Genomic DNA, 20,025 nt, shown 5'->3' on the forward strand with positions numbered 1-20,025 from the left:
GAGGGGGCCATATATTAGGTATGAGAAAATTTCGTTGAGCCAACGGCGCCAAAATACGCCAGTTATGCTTTGAAATCCGTGACGTTACGCGAGACTTCGGCGCGAAGTTTGAAAATGAAACTTTAAACTTCATTTCTCCTTTTTTCACAAGCGCCTGATTTTGAAAGTAGCAGTGTTATAGTTCTCAGAGTAGAATTTATTACTCTACATCGATCAATTCTTTCTCTTTATGGTCCCTCAAGTACCCTTTTACGTACATCGGCCGCCTTGCAACCAAATCCTGCCAGTCGACTCAATCGGCATGCGGAAACTTGGCATGTACCACGTCCTCGCACTAATTATGAATTTGATACACTGAATTAGCGTCTACCAAGTGTGATGAGCAGATGAAAATTAATTATTGGTAATCTATGTATATATTGTCTGAAACTGATATGTTAAATTAAATGTGCTGATTGCGTTTTTCATGAAGGCTGGATGATTGTTGTTGTGGTTACTTTGTTTCATACATTGTTTTGTTATGAATAGTCTTGTATGTATTTGAGAGTTGCTTTTTATTATTTGCTATCATGGGCCACATGCGCGTTTTTTTCTTTTTGGTATGGTCGCTTTTCGCTGTCTATTATATTTTCGTAATTTCGTAACTTAGATTTTTTTTTTTGTTCTGGGTGAAGGGGCCAGTCAAGCTGTCACGTGCAGCTTTTTGTTCCTTCACACCAGACCACGTATACAATGTGTTTTATCACGTGACTAAATAAATCAAAGAAAATAAAATCAAACATTCGTCCACGACACCACGTCCAAGTTAAAAATGTCCCATCAGGAATGTTTGACGTAAATTATGTAAGCCTGTAGCATACTTTCCTTGTCTTCTTCAGTTCTTGCTTTATATCTATCTCTCATTTGGTGCTATTATGTAGGTTGCGACGTTGGCAACACATTTCCCTCAAACCATTACCACGGCCACTGGATAAAAAACAAGATTTTTTTTATCCAACGGCCGTGCCATTACGGTCCTTCGAATGGCAATTGTGCATATGCTCGGGGAATAATGCGGGAACAATTATCAGTAACTTCGATCAATTTAGTGGGCTGTGTGTGAAGCAAATGAGAGACAAATACATTCCGAAACACTGGAAACAAATCCACATTAACTGCTTTCCTATCTGGGCACTTGACAAACCACATACCCTAAACATAAAAGCCGTCATGTAGTCCCGTGAACAGTGATTGACTCCTTTCACAAAGCTTGGATATGTGTGCCCATTAGAGCACGAAATCGCACCTGACAAACTCCCGAATGAGTTCCTAAAGGGCATAAGAGACTTTGAAAGCACGTGACTTACACCTATGTGTTCTGATCACGAAGTCGTAGCAGTACCACCGTTTCTTTTCCCTTTTCATGAAAATGCGGATAATCGTGCGCGCAAAGGAATCGCAAAGCTGTATCAATATCATGTACAATCTTACATTCAAGCTCCTTACGGTCTACCTCCTATGAGCATTTCACTGCACACAATTAATTCTTCTAACGTTGCTAGTCGAAGTGCACATGCTGTCACTCGCTCTTTATCATTTTTCCGTCGCACAGCCAAAGACGGGAACGGCCTTGCCCACCCCATCGCTTCCATCACCACCTCACCTGCCTTCATCGAAGAAATGACAGGAATTATCCGTGGACAAACTTAGTGATCTGATTGATTTGTGGGGTTTAACGTCCTAAAACCACCATATGATTTCTGTTTATAGAAACGCCCCTTATGTAACACGCCTCTGTGGCCTCTAAGGTAAATAAATAAATGAAATCTCTGAGGTACAGGTTATCGATGGGTTCATCATCATCATCATCAGCCTGGCTACGTCCACTGCAGGACAAAGGTCTCTCCAATGTTCCGCCAGTTAACTTGGTCCTGTGCTTGCTGCTGCCAATTTATACCCGCAAGCTTCTTAATCTCATCTGCCCACCTAGCCTTCTGTCTCCCCCTAACCCGCTTGCCTCCTCTGGGAATCCAGTTGGTTACCCTTAATGCCCAGCGGTTATCCTGTCTACGCGCTACATGCCCGCACCATGTCCATTTCTTCTTCTTGATTTCAACTATGATATCCTTAACCCCCGTTTGTTCCCTAATCCACTCAGCTCTCTTCTTATCTCTTAAGGTTACCCCTACCATTTCTCTTTCCATTGCTCGCTGCGTCGTCCTCAATTTAAGCTGAACCCTCTTTGTAAGTCTCCAGGTTTCTGCTCCGTAGCTAAGTACCGGCAAGATACAGCTGCTATATACCTTCCTCTTGAGGGATAGAGGCAATCTACCTGTCATAATTTGAGAGTGCTTGCCAAATGGGCTCCACCCCATTCTTATTCTTCTAGTTACTTCAATATCGTGGTTCGGCTCCGCGGTTATTACCTGCCCTAAGCAGACACAGTCTTTTACTACTTGAAATGTACTATTACCTATCTCGAGGCGCTGCTCTCTTCCAAGGTTGTTGTACATTGCTTTCGTTTTCTGCAGATTAATTTTAAGACCCACCTTTCTGCTCTCCTTGTCTAACTCCGTAATCATGAGTTGCAATTCGTCCCCTGAGTTACTCAGCAATGCAATGGGTTATGTAAACTGAAATCGATATTAAAAGGCAATGAAACTTGTCACAAACACTTGTTTCCATGCCCCATACCTGTTTTCTTGCCGCGATATTGACGCCCAGGCACATGAGCCGGTACAGACAGCTATCTTTTTAATGCGTCATGTTCACCCTCCGATCACGATTAAAGGACACAATTTTTTAGTGGGAAGGAGGGGGGGGGGTGACATGCCCGAAGCACGGCACACATCTTGTTTGAATGCGGCCAAATGTGCTTCTAAAATTGATTGGTGGTGAATTCTATATCCGCGATAGGCAGACGTACATCAGTACAACTGGCTGGTATCATGCATCTATATACAACGCGCATAAAACCAGTCGTTCCTTACTTTTGGCACGTGTCGCCAGGAGCACTGCTCGTCTTGTGGCCACAAGTTAGACGACGGCGCAGAGTCTGCAGTCTTATTGTATTCGCTACGGGTCTATCACCATTGCAAATTATTACGACTCCACAGCCTCGACACTCCGAAGCACACCAACGGTCTCTGGGGCACGAAAGTCACGCTGTCGCAGCCTCGTGATCCGGCCAGTGACACCGCGAGCTACAACAAATGGTCCACAAGACGACTCTCACGGACTCTATGCTTCTTATGGAGGTTATTGAGCGTACGCGTGTTATTCAACGACGACGACGACGTCTCTACTGTCGTCCTCGCGAGTGGACTACCAAGCGCAGGCCTTGGAGGAAGGCACGCCCTCACTTCAATTCAGCCGACCATCTTCTTCGTCGTCCTTTTCCGGCGCCTCTTTTTCCGCTTGGGATCCGTCGTCGTCCACTTCAGCATGGACGCGGAACAGCCCGCTCGCCGACGGACCACCGCGTCGTTCACTTGGTCGACGAGTAGCTCAGAACCCAGCGCACAAGTACGAGCAAGCACAGGCCTATGGCGCACCATATCACGAACAGCACGAAGTAGTAGAAGCCGCTCTTGAAGCTCATCGAAGACGGCAAGAGTGTGCGTCGAGGAGCCAGCTGGGAAGCGATTGACGGCGGCGATGTCGTCGCCTCGTTCGGTCAAGGAAGGCAACGCCTCAGCTTGCTTATAAGCACGCAGGAGAAGCAAAGCGTGCTGACGCGCGGCTCTTTGTGAAGTTCCAGGCGGCGATGCTCCTCTGTGTATTTTTTTAAAGCGGAACGTGCAATAGCCTAGGTTCCAGGCCTAGCCGCCGGCCCATCCAGGTTTCCCATGATGCAGTGCGCACACAAGCGCGCCATCGATTTCTGCGAAAACCGCCGCCGCTCTTTACCTCGGCCTTTCTTTTTTATCCCAGAAGTCACGTGGTGGAGCGACACGTGATCGCATGGCTCACCTCTTTCTCGGGTTTTCTCTGGGATATTCCCTTCTCTCAATTTCTTTCGAACAAGTCGCTTGATCGCACCCCTGTTTTCACCTCGGGAAATGGAAGAATCCGCAGCACGGTCGAATGGATATTCATTTTTTTTTTCCTGTTCGCGATCAAAACATTGCCTGGTCCCTAGCTTTTCGGCAACATAAGCGCTACCTATGAACGATAAACAAGTGAGCCTTTGTTGGCATCCTCGGCGGTTCTTCGATGACCTTCAGTTTGTAACTTCAGCGCATGGTGGCGCAACGGTTTGCAGTACCAAAGCTTTACCCCGACGGGCCCATTGGCTCCCGGGGAAGTGCGTGTTATTGGCGTGCTCTGAAGAACGTATTAGAGGTATTCGTTCGTTCCGCTTTCCTGACAACCATTTCCTACGCTTCCTCGTCCGCTCGATCGGGAGTTCCGTGGTTGCGTTCTTGTTTGTTTGTTTGTTTTTTTCCTTTCTCTGCGAAAACCTGTCGACTGCGCCAGTGCCTCCGCGGTGCCCAGATCACACGCGCTATTTCCTCCTCTTGTCCTCCCGTTATTCTGGCAATAATTTCTCGGCCCATTTGAAGAGATTCACACGCACCGAGTACACCGCCGTCGTTGTCGTCTCGGACGTGGGAGTAAAAGGGCGGTGTGCGTGGCGTTATATCTCTGGACTTTTCTCTCTTGACACTGTGCAATTTCAGGTTTCCCAGCGCGGCGCGGACAGAGGAAAAGGAGGGGACATGATTGAAAGAGAGATAGAGAGGAAAGAGTTCTCTTCTTCTCTCCAGGCCGCTCTTTTCGAGACCACGATGAGAGCCTCCTCCGGCAAGCGGCGAAGTGCGCCAATGCGAGGCCTGCCGTCCGCGCAGTAGAAAGGGGAAGAACCCGAGACCCGGTCAGGGCGTTCTTCGTTCCCTCTGTGGCGCCGAAAAAGAAAAAGGTCCCGCATCGCAGCTGTCCGAGCGGCAAGGGCGGTCACTTCTTGTGGTGGAGCTAGGAATCGCCGGTGCGCTACAGCCAGGCCGGACTTGTCCACGGAGGGCCGCGCAGGCTGCGTCGGAAAACCCAGCGCGCAGCCGTATACGCGCGCGTGTTTGCACTTCGGGGACCTCGCGTTTTGCCCAGTGTAGCAAGGCTTTACCGTGCGCGAGTGTCGTGTTTTTGTGTTCCAGGTGGCGGCAGTGCCGCTAAGTTGTGCACCCTTGTTGGCATTCTTCACTGCTCCCAGCAACGTGCGCCGTGCACTCTCGGCGGATCGCGCAGCGTGGTAGCGGTGCGCTTGTGTGGTGTGTTTTGCGTACGTTGTGCCGCTAGTCGTGATCGTGTGGCTGTAAGACAACTCGATTTGTGAAAGCGACGCCTTCATCTGGTCGTCACGGAGAAAGAAAAAAAAAACACAAAGAATGTGACACTTTCGCTGCGACGTTCTGGTTCCTCCACATCTGTCAACAGCCGGTGACCGCGGTGCCCGGCTCTGTATCCTGGTTTGTCACATCCGCGCACGTGCATTTGATTTCCGTTGTGCAAAAAAAGAAATCGTTCAGTGAGTGCTGCTTTCAGGGACGAAGACGTTTCGGCTACTCGACACACAGCTCTCCGCATCGCATCTCGCCGAAAGATCACCTCGGCACCATTCTCTTCCCCACACTTCCGGCGACCGCGCGGCGATCAGGTGAGTGGAATCACCGATTCATAAATTACGTCTTCTCGCCGTTCAAGGAGCGACGTGCAACGAGTGCTGTTTTTCTCACCCCGGTTGTCGCACCCCTGACCTTCCGGAAGGAGACGGTGAGAAGAAGTACGCGGCTTTGCCCTTGTGCGTGTATTATGTATACGCAGCTGCGTGTGCCATCTCGTGGGGTTCCCTTTCGCGTTTCTTCAGCGCTGTTTGGCTCGCCCGTTTCACGGCCGAGCGCGCTGTGACAATGTTGTCCTCCGCCTGGGAAGCTCGCGAGACCCGCGGTAATAACGGCAGCGTGCCTGACCTTTGTCATCATCTTTCGGAGCCGAGCGCTGCTGTGGCTGCCGCGTAGCTGGCGAGAAGACCGGGGGACAGTTTGCGACGTCGGCGCAGCATCGTTGGAATGCAGCTTTCGCCTGCCTCTATGAGCAGCGTGAGCTTCCGGAGGGGCTGCTTCCCCCCTCCCCCTTAAGAATTTCGAATAATTTTATTCTATGCAGTAACAATATTCTACACACGTTAGTACGCAGTCTCAGGGTCCACCTATCTGAGTGAAACGGCCTTCAGGATTGCCAGCCAACTATTGACTAGTCGGTCATGTCATGGCAGTAAAGAACCCCTCGCCCTCCCTTCCGTGCATGCAACCCCCTGCAGAACGTTCTGCGAGCGCCCTAGATACTTAGTGCTTGAGACAATACATTGAAACATTCGTAAATAGTCCACAGTCTCCCAGGAAAAAAAAAAAAACACATTCGGTAGCTTGCTCTCAAGAATGACCAGCGTTCATACATGGGAGAGGGCGATTCAACTGATGTTTTACTAATTATCTGTGCAGAAGAGAGGGAGAGAAAAAAACCCTCTCGCCTCGGTTAGACGTCTCGTTAGCTAGAAAATGCACGTAAGGAAAATATCATTCGCGATGTCACTCTTAAAGTTCCTGCAACAACTTGCCCTGCATAGATTTTAGCGGTGCCAGGCAGGGTCTGCGTATTTTTATCGCCAACATTAATTACATTGAGTTCTGTGGACACTAGATAGTTAACGTACCGCACACAGAAAAACACTATTAAGCCAACGTGGCCACAATACGGAAAACAAGAGATTGATATTCGCCACGTTACAGTTACATTCGAGCGCTGAAGTTTTCGGCGCGAAGTTGACAGCCGAGTGAAACTCGATCTTTGTCTTCTCTTATGATAAGCAGCATGAGATGGCCTAGTTATCGGAATAGACATTTTAGTATAATTTATCCATCTAAGGTCCCTTATTTTACCGCTTCGGTGTTCCTTTGAAGGGCACCGCACCAGCCTCTGAAAATACAGGAAAAAGATAATAAGAGTGCACTATTCTCTTCTGGCGCTTTTCGTCTTCCTGGTGCACTTTGTGAAGCAAGAACAGTGATTCACGCGACGTTTACGTAGTACGAATTCTCGGCTGATCTATACCCGAGCAATACCGGATGCGATTTTTGAAGAAGCAGCGCACGGAAAGATACAAAAACATGCACACATAAAGGACGCAAACACAATTGTCTCCTGCAATGCTTTCCAGATGGTCGAAATTTCCGGAGCCCTCCACTACGGCGTCCCTCATAATCATATCACGGTTTTGGACGCAGCGGGGAAGGGGGGCTTGAAGGAGTGTCAGGAAACGCCACGCTATCCTTCTGCGGTACCCACAGATATTCGCACCGCAGCAACTGCCGGAAATTACTGCATGACCAAGAAACTGGCCCTTGCCCAAGCAGTTTCTAGAAGAGGAAGCGCCGGCAAGGTGATAACTCCGATTTCCTTGTGCCTTTAGGCGGAAATCGAGAGAATGTGTCTGTGAGACAATTTCCAGACCGACTTAAGTGAAATGTCACGCATCGTACAGTGAGAGTTATATACAGATTGTACACGAAGTACAGTTATCATTCAGAGTAGGGCTCTCGAACTCGTCCCAGCCAAAGGCGTAGGCAGAATTTTTTTTTTCGTGGATGGTATGAGGGGCACCTTATTAAGTTCAGGGAGGAAACCCCCTTGAAATCGCCATTTTTGGCTCTTTATGCCATGGTAAAAAAATAAAAGTTCAGGACGGAGGCTCTGTGGGCCACGACCTGGCTACCTATATATGCAAAAGTGGCGGTAGGCCGCTGGGCCGTACAAAATGTCAACTAATGTTGCCATTTGAAAAACGACCTTTCCCCTATGTGTGTGTGCGTGTCATTTTTGAAGAGAATTTGGTGTCGTAGCTTCAGCAACAACGTATCAATACCGATATAAGAATGACTACAATCTGGGCGCCCATTGAGAAATAGTTTTGTTTCACGGTTATCTATCAGTATACATGCTGACCGCAGATTGTTATCACGCAGGAAACTCATCAAAAAGTGACCGTCGTTAAAGTCTGGCTTCCAGAGCGACCTAACCTGCTGCATACCGCAAGCTCTCATGTATTACACGTATAATAATGGTATGAGAGGGCTAGTGTCGCAATATGCCCGCGGGAAAACAATTTACCGTAATTTGCTGTTTCAGCGAAGCTGTAATATTCATAAATAATTCTAAAAAACAATCGTACTAATAAACAGCCTCTATGCGATTCGAAAACCGCTATTGCTTGAATCTTCGAAATTTTCGAATACCCGCTAAAAAAAATTCGAAAAGTGATAAGCTAAATAAAAAACTAGGACAAATTTTCACCGAAGGGAACCCTGATGTGATGCGAAGCAGCAGCGGTGTGCGCGCCTTTCACCCGGTTGAAACGGGCGTCGACGCGGGTGCTAGAAGAACGATTTGAAGTGAAACTAGATGTAGCGTTTGCTCGAGTAAACGACATCGTCATTCGCGAACGCGCTCGGCATCGCTAACCCTCGCAACACCGGCGACGGTCGAGTTAGGCCTAACCACTTCAGCGGATGTTCCAGTGGGCGAAGGAACGTCGTCTTCTGGCGTCTTCTCCATCACAGGTAAACGAGCCGAAAAAGTGTTATCACACGATATGCGCTCGAGCGTTACGAGCGATGGAGAGGGTGAAGCGAGATAGAAGCGCACGTACAAACATCTTTCAACGCGTACGTTAGGCGCGCATCAGGGCCCGGATTCACAAAGCTCACTTACGAAAACATTTTTGCGCAAGAGAAATTTTGTTGCGTAAGTTGATTCACGAAACGAAAAAACGTCGTAAGAGGCCATAGTTGTCACATCGGCCGCTGCAAATAAAGCGCGCTGTGACTGCCCGGGAACATGTCAGCGATGGTGATGCAGTTGCTATATTTGCTTACGTCACCGAAAAGTGCTCGTAAGTGGATTCACGAAGCGAAATTGTGCGTAAAAACAGCATGGCTGAGAGAAAATCCCAAGAGTGGTCCGGACCACTCTTAGGAACAATGTGGCTACTTAGAACCTGCTGCCACAGCGGTATACTTTGGTGCCCTGGCTGGTTTTGAGTTAATTCACGCCCATTAAGGGCTGCCTGATGACTGCTGGTGCGCTTTTATCTCTTTCAGCACTTTGAGTTTCGCGTGTTGTTTCCCTTGTACGCAGTGGATGGTGTTGACAACCACCACCGTCCAATAAGTTCGAAGTCGCAGTATTTGAAGAATTCTATTGGGCGTCAATGGCATAAAACTACGCATGTAAAGATTTGTGGTTGGATGAAAACCAATGTGATACGTGAATGGTCGGTGCATTCGAACGCGACATGACATAGGATCAACCTTATTTGTTATGTTGTTGTGTTGCGCCCCATCTCATCCAATTAAAAGTGCGACTCGAGATCCTTGCCTCATTGGTGGAAATTACCACCAAAGAGGTTAATGGGAGCACATTCTTTGCAAGCTATTGGAAATAAAAATGAGAGAAAGTTTCCAGTGAGTGGTTCCTAAAGTTTGTGCTCTAGTGTACTTTCATCGGCTCTAACTGTCCAATGGTTGCGATCTCTGAAATACAGCTGTCGATACACTTTGGGACGATGTGGAACAAAGCGTACTTTGTAAACCAAAGCGTATTAGGGGTGCGCGTGATTACGCATGGAACTACAAACAAATCATGCATCTTCACCTTCACTGTTCAGACACCGATATGGACCGTGATATTATGGCAAGCAATCGGAATGAAATGACCCTAGTAACTTTGTATGACACCGAAAATATGCAAACCTTCACGATTCTGGAGCAAACCTTGGCTGAATTCATCCCTGCGTCAATTACCAGTCATTTAACTTGGCGCACGAACATCATTCAAAGGTAGAGCGAGCCACTGACATGTATTTTGTGCGACGTAGTGACCACTTGACCTGAGAATAATAGCGTTGCGAAGGCGAATCCCCTGTCGCATGCTCTGATCGAAGCAGACGACAAACGCGAGCAGACGACGGCTTGGCCGACAGGCACAGCTTGTTATTGGTTGTGAAGCAATACCCTCTACATCAGCTAACTCCGTGACGTTGCCAAAACACTTCTTTCATCTGGCACGCCTGTCCTGTTCGTCATATCACCCCCCTCGCACATAAGAGAAATTTTTTTCACGCCGTGAAAATAGTGCAAGTACTTTCTAAGAGCTCTCTTACGTGCGGTGCAGTTGTCGAAAACAACATGGCGTCGTAAACAGCATATCGGTCGGTGCGACTTTCAGCAAATGCTTCTCGCACGAGTTACTTCAGCGTTTGACCGGATGTGTTGTGATTGCAGCAGCTCTTTCAGTGCGTGTGAGCAGTGCGGAAAGCTGTGGCAGTGCAATGGTGTACGGTGAAGCGCAGCGAAGCCTGTGCGTCGGTGTGGTTATCAAGCGGGGATCGGCGTCGATGTATCGACGGCAACTAGCACTCGAGAAGCCTGCAATGTGTGTTTGTGTGCCGGTAACAGTTCGTTCGCTTGACTTTCCAGTCTCTCAGTTGGGTGCTGTGCGACATTTCGGATTGACAGCGTTTTGACACGTTACTTGAGTGACCCCAAGTACGTACGGAAACGTATGAACTACGCGCTCGGTTCTTGCTTCGCCACTAGTTAGCCCGTACGCTTCTATTTACTTGAGAGCAATGTACTGTTCGGTGGTGCTGTGTTGACGTTCCAAGACTTGTGAACAAGCTGTGCTCGTGTGACCGAAAATTGAAAGACAGCGTTGATAACTGTTTTGCCCGGCGAAGTTGTGGTGGGGCAGCTTGGCGCTTTTGTTTATTAAGTCGTCACTTCTCCTTTTTGTGATAACCATAGTCCTAGCGCTGTGATGTGATCAACCAAAACTGCGAGATGCTACATTCTGTTGTGGATCGTGTTACTTTGGAAGCGCGCCTAGACGTTTTTCGGTAACAACTTGAGAGTTCTATGTGGCAGCGAGAGCCCGTGAACGTCCAGCTTCCCTTCGGCCCCCAGAAAAAGCAAAGATTTCACCGGTGCCTTGCTTTGGATGAAGTTGTAGGCCAATATCGCCTAACTACAGGTTTCCGAATTCGTCTGGCCATCGTTTTTCACGACACTAGAGCCTTGACAACAGCCGGTCATGGCCAGTTCTTACACTTTATCAATGGACGTGCACGCCTGACCAGCCCTTCATTGCTGTCATTGGCAGCTTCCAGTCTGCAGATGCCCTTTGCCTGTTGGCCGTACTTGGTTCCTCATGACACCGACGGCTACTAAATGCTGCCATCGGTGAGTTCACCTTGCAGAACTAAATTTCACCAGTACTATGATTCACGCAGTTCTATAACGTGTGCAAGTTTTTAAGCCCATCAGATGTAATGTTTCTCTATGGTAAGTTGAAGCATGAAAAATATACTACTACTGTTATATACATACATATATTATGGAGCAAATACATAAAAAGTTTTTTGTGATTTGATACAAGTGAGCTCTTGTTTGATTATGAGGTTGGGCCTATCGATTGACCACGTTTGATAGTTGGAAAGTTAATGTGAATTTATTTTTCAGAAGCCAGGTTGCAATTAAAAAATTTATGTTATTTTGGAAAATTAGTTCCATAGACGATTACCACTGTGCTAGTACTATACTTCAGTAGGACATATATATTGCGGTACGTAAATTTTACATGAGGCTTCAGTTTATTTCAAAGTGGTTATAGCAGACTTTGGTCACATTAACGAAGTGATAGCTTCCTCAAATAAGTATTAGAAGTGAGTGCTTTAATGATTGTTTTTAAATATCTCGTTTTTGGCTCTTCACAGATCGCAGAGATTGGTTTGTTAAGGTCCTGTGATTCATCGGTTGAACATTCTGGCACATCAATCCTCATCATTACTTGGAGCACCTGTACAAAAATAGAAAGGACGCGTTCTCCCTAACTATGCAAGCCTATGTCACTGCTGGGACTGTTATCATTCAGCGGATGGGGCGTGGAAGCATGCATGGCAGCCTCATCTGGAAGGACTGCGATCTGCTTGGGAGCTTCGAGCGCACAAAACTGCCTAACGGCTGGCTGCAAGGTTAGTTTTTCTTTAATACATACGATTACGTGAACACCACTTACTGTGCACAAATTGAAAACCCAAGCATGGTTGCTTTCAGTGGATACCTGTAATATTCTTACACATAATTCTTATTCAACACTTATAGAACTAAATTGCAAGATAATTGAGAATGTTGAAAGTTGAAAGCCTGCAGCTTATGAATGAAACTCCAATAATCTGAGGCTCAAAAGCTTGTGCTTTGAAACGAGCACAAATACTTTGATTCCTTATTGAGCTCTCGAGCTTGTGACTCCCTCTGGGGATCAAGTGCTCTGGAAGGAAATAGCAAGTGGGTGAAAATTGCCTGCCTGTTCACAACTTGTAAGGAGAAAGACCTATTGAAGAAGCTTCAGATGACATAGGGCCAGTAACTGCATCTTTTACCTAATGTAGCTTTTTCTCTCTCAGTGCTGTTGCTTATGTTTCAGCCGAACATGTTCACCACGATTGCATAGTGATATATATTTTTCTACAAATTGTACCTGACCTAAGTATGCATTGTTGATCTTTAAAGGTGACGTTCAGTGTGTTTCAAAGCCATGGCTTCTCATTTCTCTGTCTGTGGCTAGCCTATTTCAGCAGCAGAGCGATGCAGCTAGCACACATGCAATCCAAGTCATGGAGCGCTCCTTTGGTGTTCTGTACAGGACGCATCATATCCATCCGGCAAGACACTGGTATCAACAATAATGGTGAGTGTTGGTGGCACCTGTAGGAGCCCGTTGTGTTTGTTGCGTATGATTATTTCCCCTGATGAAGTGCATTCTTGAAAGGTTTTCTTCATTTAGAATAATAGATGTCAGCAACAAGCACACTCATAATCCACAAGTTCTTTGTGTCTTCTAGACTGCCCATTTGCTCCTATACGCAGTACGGTGAGCTGGCTATGTTAGACAGCCTTAAAGTTAGGAACATTGGCTGTTGCGTTGTAATGCAGTCTAACTTGTATTTCTTAGTGAACTTATTTGTGGTCTGCTTCTCGCACCTAGTGTAAAAGTCAAAATAGAAGAAACTTTATTGGCTTTTTATGTCTGGCAGAAGTTTCATGCCTTCATCTATAACATTGTAGTTTTGCTCTTGTATCATATTAAATATATTTTCAGTCTTCACTTTTTGTGTGTGTGTGTGTGTTGAGGCTTGTCATTGGCTTCTGAAAATACAACAATATCTGTAAATGTGAGCACATAATTGACAACTATACACTCTTGCATGTAGCATGGTTGTAACAATGATCTGTATTTTTCTAAGTTCCAGCAGTAACAAGGGGTTTGGTGCTCCACGGTCATGTACAGTGTACCAAGAACAGAGCACAGAAGACCAACAAGTATAAAGGGACTGCCAGTGACTGTTCTCCTGCTCAAAGTTTACAACAGCAGAAAGAGCACATTGTGATGTCAGGAACAGCTGCTGCTTAACTTATTAGCAGTGCATTATTCAGCAGTTCAATTGCTTGCATTCAAAATTATTTAAATTTTGCATGGAAGATACCAAACTATGACACTAATTTAAAGGCTGCTGTAGTGTTAGTGGGCAAATATTTTTGAGCTGAAGTTTTTAACATGTGTGTTAAGTGCCTGCGGGCCTCTACATTTACATGCCAGAAATCACAGCATCCATGGTCGCCAATGGTAACTGTGTCTGCATTCTTTGTAGTACAAGAAGTAAAGCCATGGATGCAGTAATCATGTACATAGTCGATGTAATCCTTCAGTGTACACTCATTTGTATAGCACCAATGATGCCATGAGTGTATAAGCTCTGGGAAGTAAATCTATGTGGATTATTTTATTTGGAAGGAAGTAGATCATCACTACTCCTAGTATATCTTAACAGAAGATTTTAGTGCTTGGGTATTATCCCACTGCCTGTCCGTCCTTCAACAGTCTACTTATCTACTGTGTAAGTGTAACTTTTTAAATGTATACTTTGCTTGTATAGGTTTGTTCATAATGTAATGCAAGTGAATTATCATCTATGCAGCTCTACTCAGACTAGAAATAAAAGTACTTATTTTTATATGTAGCTATACTATGCATTCACTTGTGTTTTTCTAGGTGCCTGTACAATTGTTTAGCCCTACAAAAGTGCTGGTATACTCTAATATTGAATCTGGCATCTTAAAATAGTTTGTTAGTGGAAGTAAGAATGTGTTTACAATCAATATTACTATCCTCAGATGAACTGTGAAAACTCTGTGGAAATTTTTTTACATTTTTTGAACTTTGTGAAGGCAAATGTTGTTATGTTCTTTTATTGTGGTCCCTGTTTCATGCAAATGACACATAATTACTTTGCAGTGGCATAGTATTAGTTGTTATTTTACACATATGTGCTGAGCAGAGCAACATCGCAGTTGAGGCCAGCAGCAAGACATACATGCAGTGCACTGGAGCATCACCTCACATAGTGTACAGTCTTTGCCCACCAGTAAACTCAATATTTTTCAAGCAGACTAATAGACAGCTGTATGGGAACTGTGTTGATGTGCAAACTTTGAAGTCTTCTTGAGGACTCATCAAGTCTTCTTGAGGACTCATCATTTTTGTCCAAGTGAAGTAGCTACCCAAGGCCACAACTGGTGGGAATGGGGTGGTTTCCTCTCTCCAAAAGCACTCTTACCAGCTGCCTCAATGTTAGCATGGGGTGAATTCACGAACTGGAAAAATAATTGGTCTTTGTTTTCTTGGCCGAAAGAGTCGCTTCCACCGTTGAGCCACCACGACGCGCCAGAATAGAAACTTTTAGCTAAATAAAGTTGATTCTACTTTTGAGAAGTGTTTTGGGGAAACGAAATGGCACCTATAGCTGTCAATATAAACACTGTTTGCACCAAGGAGCTTAGTAGCTTATAATTGTATTATTCATGTTTTGTCTAGAATTTACTCGTGCTGTGCCAACTTTCAGCCCAAGTGTCCTAACATGCTTTGTTAGTGGGTTGTGAATGAGCCAAGCTATGTAAATAAACAGAGTGATATTGCAGACATGTACAAAATATTGATGCACAGCCCTTTTCTTTAGCATGACATTGTCAAGGGCTTTATTCTTGTGTTTTTTATAAAAACTGCTTGTCACTGGGCAGCAGCAGAAAACTATGCATCAAGCTTTTGCGAGATAATTCGAGAAACACCCTGTTCAGGCATAACAGTGCCGGTGAATTTCTCACGTAAGTTACTTTCTGTAGTATATTCAAAATGAGTGTATTAGAATCATTGTTTTATAGCCATTCATTTTAATATTTACACCTGAGTGTGTGTATGTATGTATGTATGGGTGTACATATGCATATGTGTGTGTGCGTATATGTATGTATGTATGTATGTATGTATGTATGTATGTATGTATGTATGTATGTATGTATCTTTTAAATGAGAATCCGTTTATCATTGGTGAGTAAGTTTGGTAATGATTTGGCTGAATTTGTTTCTAGTTATTTCTCTTTTGAGCCATTATACATTTCAATTTGTTTTGTACTGCATAAAAATAAATGTAACCTTACACAGAATATGTGTGTTCGAAGAAGTTTCATTTCCCAACCTACAGTCATGGGCAAGAAATTGGGTAAAATGGAACGAACCTGCGAAGATTAGTTTCGAGCATAGCTACTCTACATGGCATATCTCGTACACATTGCGTTGGTTGAATATGTCGATTTCAACCTTTCAATTTTAATCAGAATAAGCAAGCTATCACCCGTGGTTGTATATGTGTGTGATATTTATGCATACTGTGATACCGGTTCGCAATTACAATTAAGGTCACAAACCTAGCCAAGCTGAATACACGAATTTTGTCCATGCACCTTTCATCTGCACTGGAACTGTTGTTAATAAAAAATAAACTTCAGTTTCGAAATTTATTCTAGTAACCAAAAGCAGGGTATCTCTTTATCACACAAATCAAATTGCCATTGTTCTGTTCCATTCTGGACAATAGGGGACCCTCTCAGCAGAACTCGATTACCTGCTATAGTTCATTTTAACCATTGACAGCGACATTACACTGAAGCGTGCAGCATGACAAATAGCGGGAGAGAAGACACAAACTAATCACTCTGTTTGCGTCAGCTCTAACTGTCCGTGCTCTTTGATCTTGCTGCATGTGATTATGCCCACCAAATTAGCACGAAAGCGTGTCCATACAAAGGCAGTCAACTTGGCTGCAAGCAGTTAGCTCACTGCATGTGTAGATTTTCTTCAAAACACCGTGAAGACTGATTGCTGGTCGAATATCCAAAGACGTGAAAAGTAATATACCAGGTATGATATTGGTATTTCAGCACTGGACACTTTTGCGATAAGAGAGGATGGAGGAGAAAATTATGAACCCTCAATTGTTTAATTTTTGAAGGAGCACAGTACAGCGCTTTTGGGTCAAAAGGGGAGTGAAAGAAGCAAGTGCGAAAGCCTACTTCTCAAAAAACTAGTACCCGCCACCACGCATAATGTCAGGCCGGGCAACCTCTTGAAAAAAAAAGTGCTCAGTGATTCTGCGAATCGAACCAAGTACCTCCTAGATTGTAGTTGAGCGCTGTAACCGCTCGTCCACTGCAGCAGTGCTTGTGTTCGCCCTATTGCTGATATATCGTCATTCCTTCGAATGAAGCCAAATGCAAAAACGTCCCGCGGAAACTTTGTCAAAAATAGAAAAAATAGTTAGAATGCGTTTTCCCAAGGTTACTAGAAGATAGAAACCGCCACGTGTGACTGTATAACCGTGCGCTATTTATTCTTGTACATTACTGTCATTACGTTGGGAAAGCCGGCTCTAACGTACGCTACCTTCTCATAGTTTGCCAAATATAGATAAGAAAATAAAAATATATATCGGCCTGTGACAACGCTAAACAACTATTATGAGTTCACTGTCACTAGTGTCACTTTCACTAGATGAATGCTCAGTTTGCTTCCATTGTCGTTATTTAGGAAAGTTTTGGCTCATTAACTCAACTCTCTTAATTAGCATTGATTCTCACACCTAAGGAGAGTCACACATCATCTCGCTTTCTGAGTGGCTGTCACTCCCATATAACGCGTACTCCACTTTTTTATGCTTTCCGAGCATCTGACCCTGCTTTGCAGAGACATTCCCTGACGTCTGCTGGGCCAGAAAATTGTCTTTATTATCTATCAATTTCAAGCTTTCGCGAAGCCGAAACGAGAGTCTCTCTCTCTCTCTCTTTTCATCCTTTTCGCACGTGTGATAACGTCTCTCGACCTCAAGACTCGTATACACGTCCCTTGCTTCGTTTGCGCACTCAAACAACGCTGGGCGAAATATTTGCACCGTGTTTTGTGAAAAGCATTAGCACTGAGACACCTCCCGACGAGTCTCCCTCATTTTACGTAGACATATACCTAAGCGTAAGCGTATGCACGTTCTCGCATTCCGGCTTTATAAAAACGCTGTGGTGCATGGAACCAGCGAAATTGCGCTCACAATTTCATTTGATTACTGCTGTTATCTATTTCCGCACAATTCGTCTGCAGGCACCAAAGTCGCTCATGTGTCTTGTAATAAGAATATTGTAACAAAGGCTGATTGATTTGTGGGGTTTAACGTCCCAAAACCACCATATGATTATGAGAGACGCCGTAGTGGAGGGCTCCGGAAATTTTGACCACCTGGGGTCCTTTAACGTGCACCCAAATCTGTGCACACGGGCCTACAACTTTTCCGCCTCCATCGGAAATGCAGCCGCCGCAGCCGGGATGCGAAGTTGTAACAAAGGCTACCTTTGACTATAGGTACAAAACACCCTTACGTTCACCACTATACCGTGCTAGATCGCACCGAATTAGTTAAGTAGCAGCGCAGCTTCAATGAAATGTAAGGTAACTGGTCGCGTTAAATAGGGGAAGACATTCGAGGCACATTTTCAAACATTGCATGCATCAATTTATGTGTGGTTTCATTTATGTGGTCTGGAGTGTTGTTTACTTGTACTTGGCGAGATAGTGCATGGATTGCTCGGTGGCTTAAGGCCATCGAGCAATTATTTTTTTAGCTACAGTCGTTAAATAAAGGCGAGTGCTTGGCTTTGCACAGCCCACCAAAACGTCTATTACAACGTACGCGGCATCCCGTAAGCGCTGTAGCAGACGCTCGCGGAACTGAAACTTAGAAGCAGCAAATTATTGGCTATCATCGTATACTCTCGATGCTAGACGCTTTGCGTGCTACCTTGATATCATCGGCACACACTTCTTTCTTTCCTTGTCGTTTCATCGGCTATCGTGTGTCCTCCTTGCCCTCTTAAGTGCCGAATAAGTTAAATTCATACCCGCGCTATAGTAATCCCTCCAGATAAGAGAACTTTTGGCTAAGAAAATGCGTAGCCAAAGAGAAAGCTTTGTGAATTCGGCCCCAGGTCTATTGCGCGAGAACCGAAGAGTCGGCGGTGTAGCGAGCGGCGATCGCGGTAGGAGAGCGAGCGCGCGGCAGCTGAGGGAGAGAGTGACGTCAGCGCGAACTGCGAGGCGAGCGTTACGTCACGCGCACGGAGGGACAGCATTACATAGGCTGATCAGACAGTAGCTTCGCATATAAACAAAAAAAAATATCGGGGAGGAAAGATGTAGGCAAGGGTGTTTCAGCTCCTTTAACGCGAAACCTGGAGAGGGGCGCGAAAACAAAGATTCCGTGTGCCGAAGTATTTGCATATATAGTTCCTGAGCTAATGCTTTCTATCAGGTCATATAATCGCTGACAACGAAAGTCAGTCAGCGTAGTACCAGTTAAGTCACCAATTTCGTCAACGCGGCAGCACAAATCGGACGTCGACTGCGAGCAAAGGAGCACCCAGAGCAAGTACAACGCTACGACACCGATTCATCCACATTGTCGTCATACGTATATACTTGGTGGTGTGTGGTGTTTTGTGGCGCAAGGGTCATTTGATTACCAAAGAGCGCCAGGTCATGGGACACACACACACCTTTGACCAAGCGACGAGGTCCTGCGTTGACATCATCCTGTGACATCATAGTGACGTAACGAATCGCGGTGATCTGTAGTGTCATGACGACGTCATCACGCGATCATGATCTTTAGCATCACTTGTGTTGACGCCGCCGACAGTCAACTTTCACGTGTGGGTGAGGCAACTACAATTTTCGCCTTAATAATCAAGGTAAGTCGCTCAATTTCCTTGAGCGAAACTTCCACGGGTATACCAAGATAATGTTTCCTTCGTGACGTATGGAATGGCACAGCGCAAAATACAGAACGAAGCACACATTCTTTATTATTATATGGGGTTTTAAGTTTCAATTCCACCATACGATTATGTTAGACGCCGCAGTGGAGGACTCCTTGACCATCTCGTGTTATTTAACGTGCTCTGACATCGTACAGTACACGGGCCTTTATCATTTACCTTCCACCAACATGCGACCACCTCGGCCGGGTTTGAACCCGCGACCTTTCGATCAGCAGCCGAGCACCCCAGCCAATGATCCACCGAGGCGACCAGAAGCACACACGGACAGCGCTCTCGACTGAAGATTTGTTGCGTACAACGCATGATGAACGTTTGCCCCCCCACGCGCAAAGCGAAATAATTATGAGTAAAAGAAACGAAGTACCACAATACAGTTGACTTTCAGGAATTCAATTTCTCTGTAAATTAAGGAAATAGAGTATTTCCTAATTGGAACACATCTGCGTTAGAAAGTAGCACGTTGGCGAGATGCATGGGGGGTTGTTACTTTCCACGCCAGTGACACACTTTTGTTACGACGGGCAGGTAATGTCGTATACGTGAGGAAATATGGCTGCTCTTATTGCCTCCATTTACATCCCACGGAGCGCACAAGCCGCGGCGCTGCACCCGCGAACTTAGAAATGTGTCTCGTGTCGTAATTTAGTAGCGACATTGGACTCACTCCCGCACCGCCGTAACCGCCATACCTTGGGATGAAGTGCGTACCTGGAGGAACGCA

The 20,025-nt window shown here is 45.5% G+C and overlaps 3 protein-coding genes across 4 annotated transcripts in view; 2 read left to right on the forward strand and 1 right to left on the reverse strand.

Moving 5' to 3' along the window:
* The window catches only part of LOC119180892 (uncharacterized), a 20,893-nt gene extending 17,027 nt beyond the window's left edge, over positions 1-3,866 (reverse strand). Inside the window, exon 1 of the mRNA XM_075874978.1 lies at positions 2,970-3,866. The gene's annotated coding sequence lies outside the window, so the exon portion shown is untranslated. The remainder of the gene's footprint in view (positions 1-2,969) is intronic.
* A 985-nt stretch (positions 3,867-4,851) lies between these two features.
* Positions 4,852-20,025, forward strand: part of LOC119180953 (uncharacterized) — a 311,773-nt gene continuing 296,599 nt past the window's right edge. Inside the window, exon 1 of the mRNA XM_075874974.1 lies at positions 4,852-5,632. The gene's annotated coding sequence lies outside the window, so the exon portion shown is untranslated. The remainder of the gene's footprint in view (positions 5,633-20,025) is intronic.
* Positions 9,229-15,587, forward strand: LOC142774548 (uncharacterized). Of its 2 annotated transcripts, XM_075874956.1 has the most exons (4): positions 9,229-11,270; positions 11,804-12,061; positions 12,655-12,777; positions 13,334-15,587. In XM_075874956.1, exons 2-4 carry the CDS (start codon positions 11,923-11,925, stop codon positions 13,498-13,500), a joined length of 429 nt encoding a protein of 142 aa, XP_075731071.1. In that variant the 5' UTR covers positions 9,229-11,270; positions 11,804-11,922; the 3' UTR covers positions 13,501-15,587. The 2 variants fall into 2 exon arrangements, with proteins under 2 accessions (XP_075731071.1, XP_075731072.1); XM_075874957.1 differs by lacking the exon at positions 9,229-11,270 and having other exon boundaries at positions 11,665-12,061.

The sequence above is a fragment of the Rhipicephalus microplus genome, chromosome 10 (genome assembly GCF_043290135.1).
Source record: "Rhipicephalus microplus isolate Deutch F79 chromosome 10, USDA_Rmic, whole genome shotgun sequence".
NCBI lineage: Eukaryota > Metazoa > Arthropoda > Arachnida > Ixodida > Ixodidae > Rhipicephalus > Rhipicephalus microplus.